Source organism: Cetorhinus maximus, chromosome 18, assembly GCF_964194155.1.
Source record: "Cetorhinus maximus chromosome 18, sCetMax3.hap1.1, whole genome shotgun sequence".
NCBI classification, from domain to species: domain Eukaryota; kingdom Metazoa; phylum Chordata; class Chondrichthyes; order Lamniformes; family Cetorhinidae; genus Cetorhinus; species Cetorhinus maximus.
The window spans coordinates 18,823,499-18,845,262 of NC_135896.1; the positions used below are offsets into that span (position 1 = coordinate 18,823,499).

Consider the following 21,764-nt stretch of genomic DNA (forward strand, 5'->3'; position numbering starts at 1 on the left):
GCTGCAACTTCTGTTCTTAGATTTAAGCTTGATAAACTGCCAAGTGAAGATCTGTAGATAGATATAAGAATGATAAAAGTTCAGAAGTATTTTGTGAGCTGCTAGCATCGAGGTCACGTAACAAAGACACCTCTCTTTCTTCATTTCCTCAAGTTTATTTGGAAACAACAGCGTTGGCGCTCATTGACCAAGGATTAAATTAATCTGGTACAGTTTATCAATGCTCTGACAGATTGTACACTTCTCATTCAATACTATAAACCTCTTGTTCGTAAAACAATAAAATGGACTCTTGTAGAATATTACCTTTGATTGTGGTCTACATACTCATCGTTATTAGTTTGAATGACAATGCTATCAACATTCAAGTCTGGAGTACACCCACAGCCTTATTAAAATGAAAATAGAAAGTCTACAGCAGCTGGACACTTTATTAAAATTTAAGCATAAATATACAGTTTGCTGGCTAATTGGGCTGGAATTTAATTCACAAAAGGTTACCATACATTAAAAAAGTCTGTACACCTTATTAACATTTTTAAACAATTTTACACAGCTTTCCTTATTGCATTTACAGTATAGTACATTTACAATACAGCTAAGAATCCCACTGCCATTTTAAAGGGGGACTTGTACTTTCAAAATTTAGCTTTAATCTCAAAACAAAGTGCAGCCATTATAAGGTATTGATCTCCCAAAAAAGGCAGGGGGGAAAAGAGTCTTTTACTAGGGCTATTAGTCTGGCTTTTGACGAGATGATCATGTTCAAGTAGGCTGCCTAAACTATAAAGGAGAGCGTACCCCTTCCCCCCCACTCCCCAACCTCCCCTGTCTCCCCCACATTTGTCTTAATAGTATCACACCATCGTTATAGTGTCTCACCATTGTAAAAGGCATCATGAGTCAAGCTGCAATTCGACCTTCCGCTTTGCTTTTACCAATTATTCAGATCCATCATTAAACATCAATGCTAGCCCACGAAGTTAAACAGGCTTCAAGAAAGCCATTGTGCTTCTGCTTGCATTTCTACTTCCAGCTATTAATGTGATTGAAATAAAAACAAATGCTGGAAATATACAGGTCAGACAGCATCTGTGGAGAGAAAATTTGAGATGCTGTCAGTATTTCCAGCTTTTTTTTTTACCCTTTCAAATTTCCAGCATCCACAATATTTTGCTTTTTGTGATTCACTTTGTTCAAGGCTAAAGGCCAAGCTGACTGCAGGCTCAGATTTGGCTACATACATTTAATCTTTCTAAAAAAAAATTCTGATTAAATAAAACACAAGTTATCAGATTGAAAATTAAACAGTTCACTCAAATGTTCATGCTAGTTTCAGGATTTTTGATCCTTGCTTTGTAAAATCAAATCTGTGGAAGTAAGATTGACAATAACTAAAAATTAATCATCAAGGATCTCTTTTCTAATGAGAAACTGAAACATCTTTGGAGTTAGTCAAATTTTAAAATATTCCTTTAAATTAGATAACTGCTCCCAGGTTTGTAAAATTAAGCCCAAAATAGACAAATGCATTATTGCATTTATCAACTCTCCACAAAGTCTTTCTGTAGCCAAAAAAACACCTTCCTACAAACACATCCAATAATGCTCCACAAGGACATATATATGGCTGTGGAAAGCAATGGTCTTCAAAACTGGGTCAGTTAGTTGACAAATTCAACTAAAAGGAGGAAGTTCTCGATAGAAGAGCTGAAGTACTGGCAAAGTTCTATTGGCAATTAACTGCAACACTTCATTCTGTGGCTGTGCATTATTATACGTCGTAGTGGCACTTCTAGAAGACTCTCATGTAGGATGTGTTACTTATGTATATCTTCTAATGAAAAACAATTCAGCTTTATGCTCAAAACAGACAAATTTAATACATAACTGCTGGAAAATGCCAAGTAAATCAACAGTGTTTTTTTTTAAAAGTTCAAGAGACCAGAAGTTTTTTTTAAAACTTCATATAAAACTATTCTTCTGATGATCAAAATAGCTTAGAAACTCACTAAGCCTGAAAATAGGCCTTGTTTTATTAAGAAAATGTGCACTTCATACAAGTCAAGAGTCCAACTTTTTCTTGCTGCATAAACAAACAGTTTGGAGGGGACAAGGGTTGGCAGATGTGGGAGGAAAGACTGTACTGACTGCTATTGTTGCTCACGTTGAGGCTCTGGCTGCTGGGGGCCTGGTGCCCGGAGCTCAGGCTGCTGCTGTCTTTGCCTGTAAGCAATCACAGTACCCAATAGCAGAGCAAGTATAGTCATGAGGTAAAGATCCCACTCGGGGCCCAGCAACATGTCCAAGTCAATCTGCATCCACATCTCTTGGAACTGCAACAAGAAAATCAGGATATTCACAAAATGGAAAACTGTATTGGCATCCAACTAATCTCAAATTCATTTAAAGCTGCACAAATATCAAGTCCCAACAAAACTCCTCCCCCTCCACCCCAATGCACAGTTGACAGATATTAAAAAAATTACCCAAACTCTAGAGATTGTTGAAATAAAACTTCCTGACAAGTACAGAAATCCTGCAGTAGGATCTCCTCTCCTTCCATAGGTCTGTGATGGCAATAGTGAAGCATACAACTTCAGCAGCAGCCAGAAACTTATGAGAACCCACTCAATTGCAGTAAAATCATATTCTAGCAGGAAAAACTTGAGCTTAATGCAAAACATAGGGGGTGAAGAGCACATAGTCTTAGTGACCAAAAATTCATGAATCTCAGTCTTGAATACACTCAATGACTGAACATCCATAGGCCTGTGGACTAGAGAGTTCCAAAGATTTACAATCCTCAGCAAAGTTCTGAAGCAACTTACAGGCTCCATCAAAAGAGGGGGCTGAGGGCAGGAAAGGCAGCCCTAAAAATCCATCCAGAGGAGTTTGCTCCTCAGTTTTTCTTATTTTAAATGTACCCTTCAGAGGGCACCTTCATGTTGAGGCACCCCCTCTACTACGTGGCTCAGCAGGGCCCAAATCTGACTGCTGCCAATAGCATAGGGCTGCTTGTCATTGTTATCTGGACAATGAACTTTGAGACAGGCAATTAGGAGGCCAGCCCCCAGAATATCCTTTTGCTGGTCTTGCTGCCAGCAAGTGTGGGCTCAGGACCTCCATTTGCTCCCAAAGCCAGGATCTGGAGGCCTGTGGGTAAATTCAGCCCTAAATATTACTCTTGGTTGCATTAGAGATGGCAGTGTAAGATTCTATTTGGATAGGGCAGACACCCAATGAAAAAAATGTATTAATAAATTCTAACTTTCATTTTTGTGTTTACTTACTTTGGTTTCACTCAGGTAGTCTAGTGAATACATCATGCCTAGTTTACAAAGTGCAAGGAAGACAGGGACTTGAGCATCAGGACTGGTCTCTGCAGCCATGTCGTAAAACCGCTTTGCAAGGTAGATATCCTTTGGAAAGAAAAGAGGTAAGAATTTCTATAGTATAAAGTGGTCAACTATATTAATTTAATAATCAAGAATACTATTGCACATTGCTGTGCAGAAATTAAAGTTATCAGTCAAGACTGGTGATATCTAGGCAATATCACCTTTTCACCAATTCAAAAGCAAAATACTGTAGATGCTAAGTTCTGATGAAGGGGCAACCTGAGACATCAGCTTTCTTGCCACAGGTGCTGCCTGACCCAAGTATTTCCAGTATTTTCTGCTTTAACTCTTTACACTACTTGGTTAAAAACAATTCCTCTACCCAAACGAAATACAATTATATGCATGGTTACTATATGCAAAACAACTCTCCTGGGGTTAAAATGTGTTCGAGAATTGCTGTCTGTAGTTTGAAACTTGCTGTAGGAAGCTGACTCACTTTAGTTTGACTTTGCACAAAACATAACTATAGTGCAGTGTCAAACCCTGGCTAATAAATATTGCTCTTGTCACATTTGAGTCTTCCTGTATTTTATCTGAATGCTGAGGGCGAGTGCACTTCCTAACATGTTAACATTTTAACCACACGCAAGAAAGTACAGAGTCAAAATAATTGAGACAGAAGCAGAAAGCTAAGGAGAGAACAAATTCAAAGACTGAAAAGACAAAAGCAGCAAATGCTGCCTTTCATGTTCACCATTACCTGTGCTTGCCATGTTACATTGGCTATTGGTTCTTGGTTAACACCAAAATTCTCATCCTCATTTTCCTGCGTGGTCTCACGTCTCCCCATCTAATCTCCTCCAGCCTCAACCCTTATATCTGTGCTCCTCTAATTCTAGCCTCTTGAGCATCACCGATTTTAAACTATGCAACCATTGGCGTTAGCTGCCTAATCCTCAAGCTCTGGAATTCCCTCTTTAAACATCTGCAGCTCTCCAGTCTTACATTAGTCCTTTAAAACACTTTGACCAAGCTTTTGGTAATCTGCCCCAATCGGTGTGCCGTGATGTCATATGGTTTTAGAATGGCACTATGGAGTACACTGGGATGTTGTTACATTAAATACTCTATGTAGTTTGAAATTGTTGTGGGTCACATAAATTAGTGCAGTATTAGTTATATGGAGTGGAAACTACACTACAAAACCAACAGAAGTGATTAAAATGGCACTCGATACAAAAGTTGGCACATTCAAAGCAGCTGTCAGGCCTTGCCAAAAGGCAGGGACTCAAAAGAGCCTTTTTTTTTTCTTTGATTTAAAAAGACAAATATTGGAAAATACAACTGACATGTCATTTCCAAACTCATACCTGTTTAATGCCCAAACCCTTTTCGTGCATGTAGCCCAGGTTAAACATGGCCTGGGCACTGTGCTGTTGCTCAGAGGCAAGTCTATAATGAATTACTGCAGTTTCATAGTCAATGTCTGTGCCGTAACCATAGAAATGATAATCTCCAAGTTTGATCCTTGCAACTGTATAACCTAAAACACAAATATTTAAATATATACAGAACTTAACATTCATTATGGATAACAACTCTATTTTCTTCACACGTGCCTTATTAATGAGAGTCACTTCACAATTAGCCATTTGAACATGAGGCTTCTGGTATGCTGAATTTGAAATGCAGGCTTTTCTATTGCAATTTCCTATTCAGTCACCTAGATGGCAGAATCTCCAATTCACTCTTCTGAATCATGTTCTGTCCCTATTCCGATTTAGTTGCTTTCCTTAATTTTTGAACACTTAAATGAGAATCAGCTCAGTCTTATATATCAAGGGGTTAATTTTTTTTAAAACTGGCTTAATTTTCAGTAGTTTATAAACATGCTATAACATTTAGATAAGATGGATAATAAAAAACTGAAAGGTCTGAAGGTGGATAAATCACCTGGACCAGATGGATTACACCCCAGAGTTCTGAAGGAGATAGCTGAAGAGATAATGGAGGTGTTAGTGGTGATCTTTCAGGAATCACTGGAGTCAGGGAGGGTCCCAGAGGACTGGAAAATCGCTAATGTAACCCCCCTGTTTAAGAAGGGAGTGAGGCAAAAGACTGGAAATTACAGGCCTGACCTCGGTCGTTGGTAAGATTTTAGAGTCCATTATTAAGAATGAGATTTCAGAATACTTGGACGTGCATGATAAAATCGGGCAAAGTCAGCATGGTTTCATCAAGGGGAGGTCATGCCTGACAAATCTGTTAGAATTCTTTGAGGTGGTAATGAGTAGGTTAGACTAAGAAGAGCCAATGGATGTTACCTACTTGGACTTCCAGAAGGCCTTTGACAAGGTGCCGCACAGGAGGCTGCTCAGTAGGATAAGAGCCCATGGTATTAGAGGCAAGGTATTAGCATAGATAGAGGATTGGCTGTCTGGCAGGAGGCAGAGAGTGGGGATAAGGGGGTCTTTCTCAGGATGGCAGCCGGTGACTAGTGGAGTTCCGCAGAGGTCAGTGTTAGGACCACAACTTTTCACTTTATACATTAATGATCTAGATGAAGGAACTGAGGGCATCCTGGCTAAGTTTGCAGATGATACAAAGATAGGTGGAGGGACAGGTAGTATTGAGGAGGTGGTAAGGCTGTAGAAGGATTTGGACAGGTTAGGAGAATGGGCAAAGAAGTGGCAGATGGAATACAACGTGGGGAAGTGTGAGATTATGCACTTTGGTAGGAAGTAGAGGCATGGACTATTTTCTAAATGGGGAGAGAATTCAGAAATCTGGAGTGCAAAGGGACTTGGGATTCCTAGTCCAAGATTCTCTTAAGATTAACTTGCAAGTTGAGTCGGTAGTTAGGAAGGAAAATGCAATGTTGGCATTTATTTCGAGAGGACTATAATATAAAAGCAGGAATGTGCTGCTGAGGCTTTATAAGGCTCTGGTCAGACCACATTTAGAATATTGTGAGCAATTTTGGGCCCCGTATCTCAGGAAGGATGTGCTGGCCCTGGAGAGGGTCCAGAGGAGGTTCACGAGAATGATCCCAGGAATGAAAGGCTTAACATATGAGGAACGTTTGCGGACTCTGGGTCTATACTTGATGGAGTTTAGATGGATAAGGGGGGATCTGATTGAAACTTACAGAATACTGAAAGGCCTGGATAGAGTGGATGTGGGGAAGATGTTTCCATTAGTAGGAGAGACTAGGACCCGAGGGCACAGCCTCAGAGTAAAGGGAAGGCCTTTTAGAACAAAGATGAGGAGAAACTTCTTTAGCCAGAGTGGTGAATCTATGGAATTCTTTGCCACAGAATGCTGTGGAGGCCAGGTCATTGAGTGTATTTAAGACCGAGATAGATAGGTTCTTGATTGGTAAGGGGATCAAAGGTTACGGGGAGAAGGTGGGAGAATGGGGTTGAGAAACTTATCAGCCATGATTGAATGGCGGAGCAGACTCGATGGGCCGATTGGCCTAATTTCTGCTCCTATGTCTTATGGTCTAAGTATTTTAAAAAGTTTGAATGTTTTGAACTGATGCCACTATCTGCATAAGTGGGAGAAAAAAAGTAACATTAGAAAAGGGCCATCAGAAAGACTGCACCTTTAGCAGTGCAACACCCTCATCACTACAAAGAAACTAAAGCCAGTTGTGCTTGTGTTAAATGTGTTCTGAAATAGAATTAATGATCTTTCAAAATAATTAGACTGGAAGCTTACTTTGAGAATTAGCATCATTTTATACAAGACCTACTTTATCAAACCAATAAGCTTTACAACTTGAAAATATACATATAGATTTTACACATTTCATGCAAGTCTCCTTTCACAGGATTTTTGCATTGCTACTTTACAACCACCTTGAAAAAAGTGCACAAGCATATTGTTAATCTGTGGGAGAACAGTCACCTTATGGTGGCTTGACTATGTTAACAATGCATGCAAGCAATACAGTTGATGGGGCATAACTACATGCTTTGAATGACTAGTAAATGCTTAAAAAATCTCAAGGATACCCAATGTCCCTTTTCCATCCTATTAGGATTTAAAAAACTATTCAAACTGCAATAAGCTGATCCCATGAATCTCAGCACACTTTGTATTAGTCTCGAAATCTCACCTTGTGCTGCCGCTCTATTCCAGTGCAATAGTGCTCGTGGATAAGTTTCATTCTCGCCAAAAATTTTAGCTTCTTCTGCAAAGAGATGGAAAACAAATGAGGAATTTGTTGGTTGTTACTGACCTTCGAGAAACTTTGTCCAAGTACAATCCGCAAGACATTTTCATAACTGACCAAAGAACAATTTAAACTCTTAATATGGGCTCATTTGGTCTTAATTTCCAAAATCCTCCTCCTGCCATACAGTAATTTTCATCATTACTCACTGAACTGCACTGAAAACATTTTTATTAAATGTAATTCTAATGTTAACAATGCCCCCTCAATACCTAGGATCGAGAAACATTTTTCTTCTCAAAAAATGTTATATTCTGATATACAACATTTCACAACTTCTAAACTGGTTTCTTTCTGAAGTAAGGTTTGAACTAATTCAACATGTGGTCATTACATTTTAACCAAACGTTTACTGGTGCCAATTATCAGCTTGATAGTGTCAGTTATCAGCTGCCCCACCAGCAGGCACTTCATGGCGTAGCAGTTAAAATTCCTTCAAATTAAATTTGTTTAGTTTGTTATGGGTCACCTGTTTTGTGACAGTGCAATTTAAGTAATGTAACTGATCACAGAATAGGGCCAATTAAAGTACTGTACATTTTAAAAAACATGAACTAAGGTTGAGTAAGGCAGTTGAAATGATGTTAGACCGGTCTTTGTGCTCACTTTGATCCAGAATGAATGCAGCATTGCTCTGGGCCACCTCGTAGCCTTGTTCAGCCAATAACAAGTACTGTACTAATGCCGAGTCAGTGTCTCCCTCCTTGTAGGAGTTGTAAGCAGACATTAGCCGCTCTGACCAGCGACCTCGCTCACAGACATTTTTAAATAACTGTCAAAAAAAGGAGAAATGTTTTAGAAAGTTAGCCAAAGCAAACTCAAAAAAAAGCTATAGCAAATTAACGCATAATTTAAAGAGAAATTTTCACTTATAATTGCCTCAGTTTTCTTATTGTTTAGAGCTGATGAAAGACAACCTGAAGAGATTTAAATTACTCTCCCATTGACATTATGAACAGCTAAAGCTACCTAGAGCCCTCTTCAAGTCAAGTAGTAACTGGAAATCAACAGAAAAGGAAATTCTAAATAAATGTCAACTCGCTGTTTGATCCTTTCAAACTGCTGGTAAAAGACAGAACAAATGTATGAGCATCATATTTGATATTTAGGATTAGGTACAAATTCAGTGGAATAATTTACCATTTGAGAGCTCAAAGTGCAATGTTATCTATACAAATAGATGGAATGACAACTGTTCATGTCTTTTTACTTTAAAAGATATTTCTTTAGCAGTTCAGTTATTATATGAGGCAAGAATCAAACCACAAGGTTTCAGCTGTAATTCTCAGCCTGTGCCAAGTTAGATCTTTTCAGTTATACCAGTGGCTGATGTGGTAGAATTAACTTCAGCATTGAAGCTGGGAGGGAAAGCAGAGTTCCTGCATTCAGTCAAAATCCATTGACCAGAAGTGGAAAATACAGATCCCAAAGGATAGGATTGGACTTGGTTGTGCCAATTAAAGTCTGGAAACACTCAAATATTAAGAACAAAGGTTCTATAAGACTGCTAAAACTTGTGGAAATGTCCAAAATGGGCAGAGAAAAAGCTGTAGTCATAGGAGTCTGGTTTTATTTTTTAAAAAGTCAACATACATGGAGTTAGATTCCTTGTAGGGACAGAATTGAAAGTGCAGTAATTTAGTAGCATACTATCAATTGCAGCAAAGTCCTATGAATCAAATTTGTGCTGCCCCATAACCACAGCATACTTGCAAACCAAAGATATGTAATCATTTGGACTGAACCTTCAATTTTCATAAGCAAACTACCTCACTACACTTTAAATGTTTACATGCAAAGACAAAGTCAAAATAAAGAATATTTCCAGTTGTAGATTCTTACCTCAACAGCTGTATGACAAGATCGAATCACACCACTGCCTATTGCATGCATTTGAGCCAGGTTATAAAAAGCCAGTATGTGTCCACCTTGTGAGGCGAGGTTAAAATACTTCAAGGCTTGTTTGTAATCTCTCTTCACACCTACACCATCTACAAAACAAATAGTCACTACATAAAAATATACTTCAAATATCAAATTTAGGCCTCAATGAGCCACAAAGTTATTGTGGGTGAAATTCATCTTGGATGGAAACAAAGCCAGAGATAAAATCAGCAACCTGGGGCAGAATTCTCAGGTCAGCGGGTGTGGAATCAGTCAGGAAACTGACCGCAGCCTGCAATCAGCCCATGACCACAATTTGATGCTGGTGGGCCAATTAAGGCCCACCCAGAATGAAACACGCCTCCCCAATGGTCTTGAACCTTGAAGGCTGCTATGGTAGAATGTCTCCTGAATTTTCAACTTTCAAATTATGTGGCTGGAGACACCAGGCAGGAGGGCAGATCAGGTGGGCACTCATCTGAAAAGCTGGGGGCCAAATGCCTTGCCGTGCTCCTGGAGGTAGCAGCTGCCAGGAGGGACACCCTTGTCCCCAGAGATGGGAGGAAGCTACCACACCTCAAAAGCATGGAAGTGGCAGAAGTGCAAGTCAGCAGCCATGATGTGGTGCAGCACACATGGGTGCAGTGCTGTAAGAGGTTCAATGGCCTGCTGCACTCAGGGCGAGTACCATGTTGACATGGATCAATGTGGTGAAGTGTTAAGGGCTGCCCCAACAAGCTCAGGGGTGTTCGAAGCTGAGTGCCAACTGTCAATGACACCAGAGCTGGCAAAGGGGGTGAGCCCTGGCAGCTTGGACTGAGCACCTTGTGGCTCGAGGGCCGAGACTCTGTGCCCTGAAAAGGTGTACCTCAGGTACAGTTGGCCAGGCTGCAATGGCACTGCAGGTAGAGGATGGACTAATCAATGTCCCTCTGTCCTTTCAGGTGAAGGAAAGCCATAACCAATTGGAGAGGTCACAGACAGGCAGAGGCCCACCCAGCCTGCTGCTGCTTACCAGGTTCGAGCAGGGCGCCCTGGAGCTGGAGAGCCATCATGCTCCCTGTGCAACCGGTCCTGGAGAGGCAGGGGTGTCAGACAACGGTAAGAGTGCAGTGCAGAGAGGTGAGGGGTTTGGATTGTGCAAACACTCTAGTGTAGTCTCAATTGATGGGAGCCTCAAAGACAGTCTCCATGGACCAATGAAAGATGATAGCACTGTGATGCAGATCTCCATCTCACCAGGGTGCCTGACATACAATGACAGTGATGCCTTAACTAATGACATGTCCTTGTTCTCCCTTAGATTTGCCAGGCACTTGTTTTCAGGACCCAGAAGAGCCACTCCTGACAAGGACTGCCAGGCTTCATCTGCACCTGTGTCACACCTGCACTCAACCAGGCACCAGTATAGATACCAGCACTTTGGTGGGCATTAGATCATCAGCACTCATTAGTGAGGACACTTGGCACTCACTTGAAATGCAGGCTGAGGCAGAGGGTGCCCAGGATGCCAGCAGTCAGGGGACTGCTGGAGACCAGGACAATGCTGGGTCGAAGGCAGATGAACCTCTGGAGTCATCCATTAGACATCAGATGCTGGATGTCCAGCAGGATGTGCGGGAGGATTCAGTGGAGATCCATGAGATTTGCGTGCCATGGTTTCTGCTGTGCAAGAGTCCATGTGGAGCATCAGCACTGTTGTGATCCTCATGGCCAAGAACACTGCCTCCTCCATAAAGAGTGGCAATTCATGTGGAGGAAGCTCCAGGGAGAGAATCAGGGGTTCCTGGAGTTGTGCTCAGACCTGCACGCCCTCACACTCGCAATTACCTCAGCTGGTCAGTGCCAGCATGGGGGATGGATGAGGCATCCAGTATCCCAGTTAGGTGCCTGTCCATCAACAGTGACCAGGGAGGTCCAGAGCAACCTCATGTTGGTGCATGACTTGTCATCTCTGCAGCTCCTCTCAGAACACTGGATGATGGCAGCAGCTCCTCTGCCCATGACCATGGCATCTGAGGCTGTGATGATGGAGATGTCAGCCATGGCATGTCTCCCAGACAAGCCTACCACAGGCTCCACTGGCCAGAGGACAACTGCTAAGGTCATCAAGGCCAACAAGACAGCAGAGTGAGCAGGCTGTCTCCAATGCTGCTGCCAGCAAGGGGACACCAAGACATAGCAGTCACAAACATAAGTTTAAGGCACCATGAGCACAAGAGGGACTGTTCAATGGTGATCTCCTGTTCAGTTATGTTTGGTTTATATGTCTACTGGTGTGGACATCAACACCAATAATGGTCATGTCCATATGATTTCAATGTGGCAATAACATTAAATTTGATTTTGGTGTGATGGCCAGATTATGATTCACCTTTTATTTTTGATGCAGGGTACACAAGTATGTAATGAATGGCTCTAAACTTTATTGCACAGGCACAGAGTGGACTTTGGGTTCACATGATAGGGACATTTCAGACATCCTGGATGGAGGTGGCAGCCCTGACATACAGTGGGAGCAGTTATTTGGCAGCTTGGCTGAAGGAACATTGGATCAAGGCATCCCTGCAGGTTAGGTCTCTATGCCCTAAGCATTCTCCTCACCATGCTCTTCTGACTCACTACTGGATTCATCCTCTGTAGCCTGTGGAGCTGCGTCAAGATCCTCTTCCTCCAGTGGGACCCCCTTGCCAGTGCCAAATTGTGGAGCACAGCATGCTACCACTATCAGTGACACCCACTCTGGGGGCTATTGTGGTGCTCCCCCTGAACAGTCCAGGTATCAGAAATGCATCTTCAGAAGACCTATGGTCCTCTCTATCACTGCCCTTGGAGGCATGACTCCTACTGTAACGCTCTGCCTCTGCTCTTGAGTAGAAGAGAGGCATCATAAGCCACCTTTTCAACAGATAGCCCTCATCACCCAGCAGCCATCCATCCAGTTGAGCTGGAGCACTGAAGAGCCCTGACACCTGGAAGTGTCCAAGGATGTAAGCGTCATGGGAGCTGCCAGGGTACCTTGCACAGACTTGCAGAACATGCATCCTGTGATCACACTACCTGCACATTCATGGAGTGGAAGCCCTTCCTGTTGACAAAGGCACTTGGCTGACCCACTGGCTCCCTTGATAGCATGTGTGCAGTCAATGGCACCCTGGATGCAGGGGAACCCAGCAATTGCTGCAAAGCCTCTGGCTCACTCAGCCTGGCTGGCCTCATCCATTTGTACCCAACCTGAACAGATCTTCTATCACCAGCTTGATGCAACTAAAGACAACTGATGGGAGACTCCACACACATCCTCCACTGACCCCTGGAAAGAGCCAGAGACATAGAAGTTGAAGGCTGCTGACTTTCAGAGCCACTGGTATGGGTTGTGCACCCACACAGTCATAGGTGATCTCAGGCTCAATCATCTGTCAAATGGAGGTCACCATCTCCCTTGAGGCAGAGCCTCCTTCGGCACTACGCCTCAGACAGAGGTAGCTGCATCGCCACCTGTAAACCCTGGCAGGATATAGTCATGTCTTCTGCAACCCCCAACACCTTGGACCACCTGCTGGCTCTGTGCCCCTCCCCTGGAAACCTGGCCTCATCTCCCTTCTGCCCTCTTCCTCCTCCTCAGGTGCCACCAGTGGAGACCACAATCCTCATTACCAGGGTAACAGAAGGCTGACTGATACTTGGAAAGGTCCACATTGTCTGAGTCCTCCAGGGGCCTTGGAGACAATGAGCCCTGAAATGAAGCCCCAAACAGATGAAGCTGCCAAGTACAAATAAGCAACCAGCAGAAAACTATCTCCAAAACTCCTCACTACTCACACTGGCTGCTGACCCTTTTTATCCCACCCTAGGATGAGGTTTTGCAAATTGTTGGCTCCCAGTCCGTCCGTGCGACGAGCGCAAAATCGCACGGGCAATGTGAAATTGTGGTCAATTGCCTTTTTAATTGCCTTTACTGGCCTCTTAATTGATGGCAGGAAGGGCTCAGACACCAGCACATGCCTGCTGACAAATATTGAGCACGCACAGAGTGACATCGAGGTGTTTGCCCAACATCTCACATGATTTCATGTCCAATCGGGTCAGGTGCGTGCCCCACCTGCCAACCTAAATTATTCTGCCCCTGGTTCTCCTTATCCCCCCCCCACCCCCAAATTTTACCCCCACTTATGGCCATTTAGGCAGTCAGATGTCTTAAGGTAGGTGGGGAGAACTGCAACTTCAAACTTAGATTGTTCACAAGATAATTTAAAAAACAAGGCTGTTAGAAATTGCACCAAGGACTTTAATGGTGCAGTTCAAAAGGTTTGCATAAAATCAACCAAGATACTTTAGTAACAGAAAAGCAATATATGTCACAGCTCTGATGCCTGACCTTTTGTTCAAAAAGAACTTGGAATAGGTAAAACAGCCACTTGCTCAGAGTTCCAACGGGTTAACAAAAGTACACCAAAGCAGAAATAATCTGACACTGCAACTGCTCGAGAAGATAGTGCAGCTTTTCAGATTGTAAATGGCAAAAACTCAAAACACAATACAATGATTTTTTCATCTCTTGATGCCAATGCACGCAAAGGACAGATGAACAGGACTAAATCAATTCCAATATCCTGCACCCCTGCATATTCATAGCACTAGTCAGGAAAAAGTTGTATTTCTTAAAATTTGATTCAATATCATTCAATGCATTAAATAATTTATAGAACAACAAAAGTTAAGTATGGCCTAAAATACTGGGCTGGCAAGTGGTGAGAAGAGGCGATGAGTGCATAGTGTATTGTCACACTTCAGAAAAATGCTAGCCAGGAGCTATATATCTAGTATAGAACAGATAAGGAAGCTTCTAAACAAGTACAGTGGTAAAGATATGCAACAATGGCTTACTGTAATACATGGAACCCAGCTGGAGCTGTCCATCCACCCAACCCTGTTCAGCAGCTTTCTGAAAGTACTTCAGGGCCAATTCATGATTCTGTTAGAGGGAAAAATGATTACCTGCACTTACATTCAATCACATGCACTATATCAGATTTTCACCATCAATACAAAAGTGACAAGAAAAGCTACTTGGCTCAGCAATCACCCAACATATACTCAACTGTACTTGAACTCATGCTTTTTGTCTCTATCACATTGCTTAAATACATTGCAGTGATTTACTGTGCAAGTGCAAACAAAAATTTCAAAAGGGTAGGAGTACAAAAGTTTTAAATGGATCAATCTCCCATTCCAAAAAACTAGATTAACTGATTTGCACTAGTTGTTTGTTTTTCCACAGGAAAGATGTCTCAGCTGAAAATAATCACTAGATCTGTGGTGATTAATTCTTTTGCTTATTTAAATTTACAATTCATTTTTCACTTAGATTTTCATTTACATTTTCTGTTCCCATTTTGAAGAATCAGGATGCATTTGATTTGGTAGTATAGTGACCACTGCCACCATAACTTGCATCTACATAGTGAATGAGGGAATTCTAGAGATTATGCCCCAAATGGTTGAAGGCATGCCTGCCAACAGTGGGGATGTGGCGGGGGGGGGGGGGGGGGGGGGGGGGATGAAGGGGGGCACAATTTGGTGGAATGCAGAGTTCTTGGAAGGTTGTAAGCCTGGATATTAGTTAAATAACAAGGCCATGGAGGGATTTGAACAGATGGATGACAATTAAACAAAAGGCATTGCTGTCCTGGGAGTCAATACAAATCAGTGAACACCAGGATGATGGGTGAGCCTGACATGATGCAGTGTAGGTTATGGGCAGAGTTTTGGATAAGCTCACTTCTCAGGGTGCAATTTGGGAGGCTGGCTTTGAAAGCATTAACATAAATAGAACTTAATTTTTCCATGGGGTGTGTGTAACAGCCCATTCCTAATTGCCTTAGAAGGTGGTGGCAAGTTGCCTTTTGAGAGAGGAAACAAATGTATGGAGTATTTCAACAGGATATAGGCTAAGCAAAGATGGAGACACAGGCAATGTTAGAGGTGAAAAAAGTCCAATGGAGAGGATTCAGGGCAGAAGTTCAACTAGGGATCAAATAGGAGAGGGGCTGTAAACAGCCTACTTCAGCCAGAAAGAATGACATGGAAAAGGATGGTATCAGTGCTGAGTAAACAACTTTTGGCTTCTGTTTTCCCAACATATAACTGGAGGGAACTGCAACCTCATCCAGGGCTGAATGTGAGACAAGCAGCCTGACAGTGGACGGGTTAAAAGACATGAAAGGCAGAGAAAGGCATCATTAAGCATTCATTTGGAATCAGACATTAAATGTGGCCTGACCAGTATATTCTATTACTTGTATAATGGGATTTGATTATGTCTTTGAAAAATCAGTTGACTTTGGTAGAGGACATTTTGTGTCAGAAAACAGGAATCCAAGCAGTCTTGTGGAACTTGTCATGAGCTAAACCTTAGCAAATAGTTGTTTTAAAATGTCCTCTTTAACCAAATGTGAAACACATTCTGAAAAGGGGATGAAGTAGTCATGGTGATCACCTCGGCTCAAAGGTATGTCCACAATATCTAGTTGCCATGGGGAGAGAAACTCAGAAACCCACTGAAGTGTCAGTGCCAGTTTTAACACCTTTTCACACTATCAGAGAAAGGACAGCTGCTGTTTGAGATGCAGAGACAAAGAAGTTACTACTGTGGGGAAGTGAACAGTTGTGATAACAATCAAGCAAGATGCTTGGATAAGTTCAGTCTCTGTTAAAAGGGAACAGAACAGATGGGACTCAGATTTAGGGAACAGGAAGTCACTGGGGTGTGCCTTGCTGGTGATAATCGGATATGGAAAGATCAAACCGAGTAGAATTGATTGTTGAAGGGCATGAGAAGTTGATCTGGTGTGGTTGAAGAATGAGAAGTTGACCTGATGTGGCAGGAAGAAGTGAACCTGGAGAGCTGAATTACTGTGGGACAGTTCCTCCAATGCTACATATCTGCCAGGTGCATGATGCACAGTGAAAAAGCTTCATAAGACATTTTGGTTGCATGAGTTAATACGAAAGTACCTTATTAGTTCGATGTGCTAAGTGGCCTGTTAAGTAATGTTTGATCTATGTTTGATCATTTGCTTGTTACAGTAAAGTCTTAAAACATGAAATCTTGTCCTTCAGTTTTTATCAGTTGCTGGAATTTTTTTTAAAAATTCAGCCTCTACAGGGATCATAAACTCCATTCAAAACCTTCCCCCTCCTGTATGGAACTCATCTGAATTCATTTTATCGTTTTAATTCTAAAACAAGCTCCTCATGCAGCATTAGAGTCTATTTTCTAGTAAATTTTGGTGAAGAACTTCTGAAAACTAGAAGTCAGAACATTCTTTGTAACATCCTCAATTTTGAGGATATCTTGATGGGCACAGAGGGTAAAAAAAGGCAAGTCCAAGAAGCTCAATAAAAACTTGTAAAACTATGGTATGGGTATTCAGGATCAAAGGTTTCCAGAACAGAATAGAATTTTGTTTTAATATATTGATCAAAAAAGTATATAAATTGCATACACCCAATGGACTGAACAGTTGTTTTAGTTGGGAAAAAAATAAGCAAATTTGAGTACATTGATTGCATGTTACAATACAGGAGGCCATAACCCATTGCTTCGCAGTTTGCTTGTCAGCTTGAAGAGCCATATGGTCTCTCCACAGGTCTCAAGACTTTGCAACCGAACAAATGCAAAGTTGATGCAAAAATTGGGCTCTCCTCCCTACTTCCACCCAGATTATTCAGTCCATAAGCAGCCATAGCAATAAGACATGAACAGTAATACGCACCACTGGGACGCCCTTTCCATACAAGTAAGCCATTCCAAGGCCACTTTGTCCAACTGGATTACCCTGGAAAATCAGCAAGAGTTACAGCCTGTCATAATGTTTTTTAATCTTCAAATAAGGTTGAAAGCAGAGTGAAACAAATTGAGCCCAATCTCTACTGCATGCACAGGAATTGGAACAATGAAAGAAATTGTGGACTTGCTGATATTCAGCAAGATCCCCAATTCATGGAAAGGTGTATCTAAATAAATATGCCAAATTGTAGTCTTACAAACAAACCACCATTCAGAATCTCCAAACCAAGCTACTGGTGTGGACTGTTTACTGGATAGAGGATCTACCTAGTGATCCACCACATCCTCTCCAACCCTCAACACTGCACTGTGTACTGGGCCCTTGCTGGAGTTGGATACTGCTTGTCCAGTTAAGAACATGCTTTAAAGCACTGACTTGTCAATTAACTAGCACCCCCTCCATTCCCTGTGATGAGTTGAACAGAGCAAGCCAACTGATCAGAGTAATGGAATCCCAATTAGTGACCCTGCCTGTGTGGCTCAGGCTTTGAAGTTGGTCATTGATAGTTGACCTGGTTTCAATCTTCCATCTAGGATACAACTGAACTGCTAAGCAAACCTAATTATCCTCCTGAGGCAAAAAGGGAGGGAAAAGCATCAACTGACAATTTCATTCAATCCAACTAGAGGTACAAAGATTGGGGCAGTAAAGAGCTATATCCTCCATCTATAACTCAAGTTCTCTCACCTAGAAGGTTATGGATCAAATTCTCAGAGAACACTCCCATTCAACACAAATATTCTTTATCTCAAGGGACAGAAAACAATCCAAGATATTAACACATATAAACACTTTCAGGCTTTGAAAAGCTTAATCAGTTTGGATGGGAAAAGTGAAAACCTTAAGCAAAATTAATTTGACAGCTATTTAAAAAACAAACTTACCATGTCTGCAGATTTCTTGAAGTAATGAAAAGCAGTGTCATTATTCTGGGGCACAACATTACTACCCTCTGAGTACATCTGTATGTAAAAAAAAAAATCAGTTTTAAAATTCAGTTATAACCAGTCTGCAGTTTACTAAGCATATTACCTTAAGCATTTACCTTGCCAAGGAATGCCATTGCTTGGGAGTTCCCAGTTGCTGCTGCTTGATTAAAGTAATCAAAGGCTCTCTGTAAAAGGTAAATAAATAAAGTAACCCAACGTGTTACAAATTCATTTATCTACTTAGATTCAGTATTGCAGGTTATTCGCTTGAATAGTCTGGTTGCCCAAAATACTCCACACATACACACCAAAGTTAGAAATTAACACTTAGAACAGGGAGCAAAGAATTCCTGCTGCTGAAAATAGGAAGTTGGATAGGTCAAATGTGGAGAATAGCAAGCTTTGAGCACTTGGCCAGCACAAGTTAACAGTTCATAATAATGGAATTTTATTCAAGAAACTCATTCTCAGCCCAAAGGCTGAATTGCAGTGTAGCTTAATCTGTATATGAATTTTGCAATGTAAGTAATCAGGTTAAAAACATGCAAGTATAAAAGCATTACATGTCATGGGATACCAGGCTGAAACAGAGTACACTACTTCTAGGAAATGTTGGTGAAGTGTGACTTCACTCCATGTATCCTTTGGAGTAAGCTTTAAACAGTTTGGGCCCATTATTTTTCAGTCGATGGCAGCATAATCTTTGGCTATTAACTACTTAACACAAGACAAGATGGTTTCATTCCTTTTTCTGAAAAGGATGATTTCAAACTATCACTAGAGTAATCTTTCTAGGAAAGAACTAGCGATCAACCATATAGGAAAAACACATTCTCCTAAAAAAAAAATGTTTAAAAAAGCTACCTCTATAAAATGCAGTAGAAATTACTCTCCCTGCAACACCAAGGATATGCATTCCAATTTCTCAGGTGCCTTTGTAAACAGTTACCTGAAAATTTTGTTCCACACCTCTTCCTCCATGCAAATGCAATTGACCAAGTCCAACCTAAAAAAGTAAAAAGACAACAATTTTGCAACTTTACAGGAGTCTTGGCTCTCTTCAAGATTCCATTTAAATGTTTTGTCATGTTTGCAAGTTTTAGTTTAACAGGAATTAAAATACAAAAATGTTGTGGGTACATTATATAAATATGCAACATACTGTTGTATGGCAATGCTGCGAAAGGGCAACAAGTACAAGGCTTTCACATTTTAGCTATGATGGGAAATTTAGATTTAGCACTAAAAATGTTTAGTTTTATGCAGATTATTTCATTGAGACAGAATTTCAATACAAAACCTGTGCTTGGACATCTCCCTTTTCAGCCAGGAACTGGTAATATTGGATTAAATCATCTTCCAGCATTCCACTGCCAACACCTGAGTTTTCAGCTTCATCAAGAAGACGAATTCTCTGAACAACATTACCACCAGTCAAAGATATATCATTGGCAACTAAGGAAGAAATTCAACCATTTAAAAATTAGTGAACTACTTCACTGGCACATGATGATACAATTGAAGGACAGCCTCCAGAAATAACATTGTTTTACTGTGAATCTGGAATTAGCAATTATATAAAAACTTCTAATTAATTCAAAAGCATTCAATTTCTGGCATGTGCAAGGCTATAAAGCAAGGTAAAAATAATCTGCTCTGCTATCCATCACATACCGGAAAACTTTCATCTAAAATAGATGCCCCAAGCCTTGCTCACAAAGCAATAGGGTTATTGCAGTAGGAACAAAAATATTTGCAGGCACAAATCTATAGGTAACCATAAATACAAGATTAAATGTAAAAAAGATTAGAGCAGAGGGCAGGATAGACATGACAGTTGTGTGGAATTCATTTCCAGGTTAGTGGTTGAGGCAGAAACTAGGTCAACATTCAAAATTAGAGTGGGTAAGTGGATAAAGGGAAAGAGTTGAAAGGATACATATTTTGAAATGCAAGATCCCGAGGGGGCTTGACAGGGTGGATGCTGATGCTGAAAGGATGTTTCCCCTTGGAGAGACTAGAACTAGGGACCAGTTTCAAATAAGGGGTCTCCCATTTAAGACAGATGAGAATTTTTTTTTTTCTTTGAGGTTCAAGTGTCTTTGGGACTCTTCCTCAGAGCAGTGACAGCAGGGTCACTGAATATTGTTAAGGCAGAGGTAGATTGGTTACTGAGGTGGGGGTGGGGTGTAGGCAGAAATACAGTTGAGGCCACAATCGGATCAGCTAAGATCTTATTATATGATGGAACAGGCTCAAGGGACTGAATGGCCTAATCCTCCTATTTTGTATGTATGTTCAATACAAGAATAGGGTGCGAATATAATGATTTGCTCCCATGTAGAGCAAATGCTGACATCGACTGGTTAAGCCAAACAGCCAATTTGTGTTGCAACTTCTATATACATGCATTATGTTTTTAACAATGTCAAGCAGATATGTATTCTGGGAAATTTAATGATTTCAGTATTCTGACCAAGAATTTGATCAGGACTTTATAAATAAGTTTATTTTACTGGTGTCATGGGAATGCAGGTAGAGTATCCTTTATCCACAACCCTTGGGGATTATTGCGTTTTGGTATCCATTTATTTTCAGGTTTTGGATCTACCATATATATGGTAGGCCTCAGCTCACATTACAATAGCCCAAGGCTAGGCCATCTTATAATCTATGAATAGATGGTTGTTTCTCCATTTTTCTTCTTACCTACTGCTAACACTTATTACACCTGTAATATTATATTGCCTTACTAACATACAAATTAACTGCATAGTCATTCAAAAAAGTTCAGTTTTCAGATGAACGGATAAAGGATATTCTACCTGTAGTATTTTATTGGCTGGTGGTAGCAAAGGATATTTAATCCAAGGACTGCAACCTCCGAGCACACACACCCAACATAATTTGCAACCAAAATACATGTCGGCTTCCATTGTTTTACTATTTGCTTTGTGTTTTACTATTGGAGAAATGGGCCAAGTAGTTACCAATTTTGGCAAGTTAGCAAACAAGTTAACTGCAGAAGGCTGAGAAAGTGTAAAGATTCTAGCTGCTAAATTCCTTGTTACAATTATGAAAATATTCCTTTTAATAATCTCTTACCTTTAGGACAGAACAATTTGAACCAGTCAATGAAGTGTGCAGGAGGGCATGCCATGAGCAGCACCAGGCATGCCTAAAAATGAGGCATCAACCTGGTGAAGCTACAACACAGAACTACTTACATGCCAAACAGCAGAAGCAGCATGCGATAGAAAGAATTAAGTGATCCCACAACCAACAGATCAGATCCAAGCTCTGCAGTCCTGCCACATCCAGTTGTGAATGGTGATGGACAATTAAGCAGGAGGTGGCTCCACAAATATCCCCATCCTCAAAGTTGGGCCAGCCCAGTACATCAGTGCAAAAGACAAGGCTGAAGTATTTGCAACAATCTTCAGCCAGAAGTGCCAAGCAGATTATCCATCTCAGCCTCCTCCAGAGGTCCCAGGCATTACAAATGCCAGTCTTC

At 41.2% G+C, this 21,764-nt stretch overlaps 1 protein-coding gene across 2 annotated transcripts in view; it reads right to left on the reverse strand.

The window, feature by feature from the left end:
* Nucleotides 1–413: 413 nt before the first annotated feature.
* The window catches only part of sel1l (SEL1L adaptor subunit of SYVN1 ubiquitin ligase), a 35,658-nt gene continuing 14,307 nt past the window's right edge, over nucleotides 414–21,764 (reverse strand). For both annotated transcript variants that reach the window (XM_078562171.1, XM_078562172.1), the window contains exons 10-21: nucleotides 19,551–19,705; nucleotides 19,200–19,256; nucleotides 18,367–18,435; nucleotides 18,206–18,283; nucleotides 17,247–17,309; nucleotides 14,356–14,443; nucleotides 9,427–9,575; nucleotides 8,191–8,356; nucleotides 7,468–7,542; nucleotides 4,715–4,887; nucleotides 3,294–3,422; nucleotides 414–2,336 (exon numbers count right to left, since the gene is read on the reverse strand). In XM_078562171.1, the coding sequence (XP_078418297.1) occupies nucleotides 2,154–2,336; nucleotides 3,294–3,422; nucleotides 4,715–4,887; nucleotides 7,468–7,542; nucleotides 8,191–8,356; nucleotides 9,427–9,575; nucleotides 14,356–14,443; nucleotides 17,247–17,309; nucleotides 18,206–18,283; nucleotides 18,367–18,435; nucleotides 19,200–19,256; nucleotides 19,551–19,705 (1,385 nt within the window). In that variant the 3' untranslated portion in view covers nucleotides 414–2,153. The remainder of the gene's footprint in view (nucleotides 2,337–3,293; nucleotides 3,423–4,714; nucleotides 4,888–7,467; nucleotides 7,543–8,190; nucleotides 8,357–9,426; nucleotides 9,576–14,355; nucleotides 14,444–17,246; nucleotides 17,310–18,205; nucleotides 18,284–18,366; nucleotides 18,436–19,199; nucleotides 19,257–19,550; nucleotides 19,706–21,764) is intronic.